This window comes from Cannabis sativa, chromosome 6 (assembly GCF_029168945.1).
Source record: "Cannabis sativa cultivar Pink pepper isolate KNU-18-1 chromosome 6, ASM2916894v1, whole genome shotgun sequence".
NCBI classification, from domain to species: Eukaryota; Viridiplantae; Streptophyta; class Magnoliopsida; order Rosales; family Cannabaceae; genus Cannabis; species Cannabis sativa.
In genome coordinates, this window is record NC_083606.1 from 57,482,387 (window position 1) to 57,485,822 (window position 3,436).

General features: G+C 36.3%; 1 protein-coding gene across 1 annotated transcript; it reads left to right on the top strand.

Annotated features, from left to right (window-relative positions):
- Nucleotides 1–842: 842 nt before the first annotated feature.
- LOC115695246 (uncharacterized) lies at nt 843–3,153 on the top strand. Its single transcript, XM_030622326.1, has 3 exons — nt 843–1,533; nt 1,671–2,804; nt 2,852–3,153. The coding sequence occupies exons 1-3, from the start codon at nt 843–845 to the stop codon at nt 3,151–3,153; spliced, it is 2,127 nt and encodes a 708-aa protein (XP_030478186.1).
- The last annotated feature ends 283 nt before the right edge of the window (nt 3,154–3,436 follow it).

Below are 3,436 nucleotides of genomic sequence, written 5' to 3' on the forward strand. Positions count from 1 at the left end.
TACTTCAGAGAGATCTAAGAGAAAACACTCAGAGATTTCATTGTGAAAGCTTCAAGAGGGGAAACATTGTATTCTTTGTTCTTGAGTTAATACAATCTAAGGGGAGTAGGCTATTACCGAACAAAATGGGCCGAACCTCATTAGAATCTTGTGTTCTTTACTGTTTACTGGTTCTTACCTTATCTTGATTACATTTCTTATCGCTTATTAATTGACTCATTGTCGTGTGCTAAAAGCGAGGTCAACAGTAAGATATTGAGAGATATTAAAATACTGAAAGTTATTATTGTAAATAATTTAAAAAATTTAGTCCCTCATTGTAATTTTTGCTAAATTTAATGATAAAGTCATTATTTTTAAAAAAAAAAAAATTCAAAAATACTCTTTATTTATGCTTTATTTACAATTTTATAGTCTAAAGTTTTTAATTACAAAAGTACTCTTATAAAGTTTTAAAATTATAAAAATACACTTTGCTCAGCAAAAAGTTAAACAAAAACTAAAAAACAATGAGAAATCAACCTCAGGATAACTATAAAGCAACTATAAAATAATCTTCCTCAGTCAATGAGACTCTCATTGTCCAGATTCCTAAGAAATTCAATGCCTCTTCTCTGAAAGACTTTCAACCTATCAGTCTATGCTCAACGATCTATAAGATCATCTCAAAAATGCTTTCAAACCGCCTTAAGAGTGTCCTGGGAAGCCTTATTTCCCCTTTCCAAAGTGCTTTTTTGTCTGAGCGGATTATCTTTGATAATATATTTATTGCTCAGGAAGTTGTCCATGCTATAAATCATCGTAAACATGGTAAGTTTGGCTAGGTGGGCCTCAAACTTGATATGGAGAAAGCATTTGATCGCGTGGAATGGGACTTTCTTTTGGCCATTCTTGATAAATTTAAGTTTCCCATAAAATTCATCAGTTTAATCCATCAATGCATCTCCTCTACCACAATTCGCTTCAGTATTAATGGTCATATTACAAGTTCCATTCATCCTTCTCGTGGTATTCGTCAAGGGAATCCCTTATCGCCATACATTTTCCTCCTTTGTTCAGAAGGCCTTACTGCTGCTCTTCGTCTTCAGGAGCTGAATGGTTCTTTCAGGGGCATCTCAGTTGCTCGCAATGCCCCTCCTGTTTCTCATTTGCTTTTTGCAGACGACACTCTTCTATTCACGGTAGCGTCCCCCTCATCTTGTAATGCTCTTAAGGAGGCCCTTAACGCCTATCACTTAGCCACTGGTCAAAAAGTCAACTACACTAAATCTTCCATTCTTTTTTCGCCCAATACTCCTACGAATATTTCTACTTACTTTTTTGATTCCTTAGGGCTTGAATCGCGGCCTTTCATCAGTAAGTACCTTGGAGTTCCTCAATGTTTTGGGCGTTCAAAGAAATGTAATTTCGATTTCCTTCTTCAGAAAGTCAGCTCCCAACTCTCTATCTGGAATGGCAAGTTGTTTTCCAAAGCTGTTAAGGAAGTGCTCTTAAAAGCTGTCATACAGGCCATTCCCTCTTATACAATGTCTTGTTTCAAACTCCCGACCTCAATCTGTCACAAAATCGAAAGATTAATGGCTCAATTTTGGTGGGGATCAATGGGGAAAGGATATAAAATATGAAAAATTGGCGAACTCTTTGCTCTTCTAAATTCTTTGGTGGTCTAGGTTTCAGATCCCTTATTTCCCATAATCAGGCCATGCCTGCTAAACAAACTTGGCGTGTTTTCTCAAATCCAAATTCCCTCCTGGCCAACATTTTAAAAGCAAAATATTTTAGACTAAATGGTTTTCTTGAGGCTAAGTTAGGTCACTCTCCCTCATATACTTGGTCTAGTCTCCTTTGGGGAAGAGACCTTCTTATTAGGGGTTTGCTGTGGAAGGTTGGCAATGGCTGCTCTATCAGAACTCTTCAGGATCCTTGGATTCCAGGTATAAAATTTCCATGCTTAAGAAGTAATGCTCTGCCTCCTATTGATAAGGTAAGTTTTTTCATAGACAATAAAGGGTCTTGGGACAAAAACAAATTGTACCAGTATTTTGACGATTATTCTGTGTTGTCTATTCTCAAAGTCCCAATTGGGGGCCTTCAAAAGGCCGATTCTCTCATCTGGAACCAAGAAAAGTCAGGAATTTTCTCTGTAAAATCAGCTTATCATATTGCCAATAATACATCCCTTCCTCCTTCCTCTTCTAACTCTTCTTTTTCTAATGCCTGGTGGAAAACTCTTTGGACTTTAAATATTCAACCTAAGATTAAAAATTTCTCTTGGAGAGTTTTCCACCACATTCTCCCCGTTGGCCTTAATTTGTTTGTTAGAAAAACCATTCCTCAACCCTCTTGTTCTTTCTGTACCAACCCCACTGAAACTGTTACACATGCCCTGCTAGATTGTCCTAGAGCTTCAAAAATTTGGAAGGCCTCGCCTCTCCGAAGTTTTTATTTTTCTAACAGGCATGTTGATGTTAAAGATTTCATGATGAATGGTTTTGAACAGTTGCATAAAGATCAATTAATCTTATTGCTTACAACATTATGGGCTATTTGGCACTCAAGAAACAAAAAGTTATTTGCAAATTTGGATTTGACCCCTACTGATATTATTGCTTGGATTAACACATTCATTTCAGATTACCAATCAGCCGTATCTGATATTAACAGATGTAGTGGAGCTCACAAGTTGCAGGTTTCGGGCGGGGAAAAAGTCGTTCCCCAAAATCAATACCTACTTCGAACTGATGCAGCGATTAACACGGCACAAAGTAGGATGGGTTTTGGAGTTGTTGTTCGTGACTGGCAAGGTAATTTGGTAGTTGGTTTTTCTGCACCTGCGGTTGGGAACTTGCAGCCTTTAATGGCAGAGGCTTTGTCTTTGCGGCCAGTTTGGAGTGGTGCATCAATATTCAAATCCCTTTGGCAGTGGTGGAGACGGACTCAAAAATGCTGGTTGACAAAGTCCATAATAAGAAGGCAGATTTTTCAGCCCTCTCTGATGTTGTTGAAGATATAAGATGTTCTTTATCTGCTTTCCCTGATGCTCACCTGCGACACATAAACAAAACAATCAATTGCAGAGCGCACAACCTGGCACGAAGGGCATTGGGGCAAGATGAAGAATCCTGTTGGAATGCTTTAATTCCAACTCTATAATGGCTTCTCCTGAAGCTTTTTCGTCAAAAAAAAAAAAAAAAACTATAAAACAATCAGAAAAATAACCCCATGACAACTATAATAGAACTATAAATAAAGGATAAAACAACAAAAAAATAATTTATTATTTTTACTGAATATGTATTTTTGTAAATAAAAAAGTTCAAAGAATAAAAACGAAAACATTTTGTAGTTTTGTTTAATTTTTGGTGTATTGTGTAATTTTTTCTTTTTCTAATACTTTTAATAAAAATATTAATGAAAAAATAAATTTTGTATTAAG

Coding starts and splice junctions, on each gene's coding strand:
- LOC115695246 (XM_030622326.1), top strand. CDS start 843: ATGGAGAAAGCATTTGATCGCGTGGAATGGGACTTTCTTTTGGCCATT. Junction 1,534..1,670: donor TCCCTCTTATACAATGTCTT/GTTTCAAACTCC, acceptor TTGGTGGTCTAG/GTTTCAGATCCCTTATTTCC. Junction 2,805..2,851: donor TGTTGTTCGTGACTGGCAAG/GTAATTTGGTAG, acceptor GGGAACTTGCAG/CCTTTAATGGCAGAGGCTTT.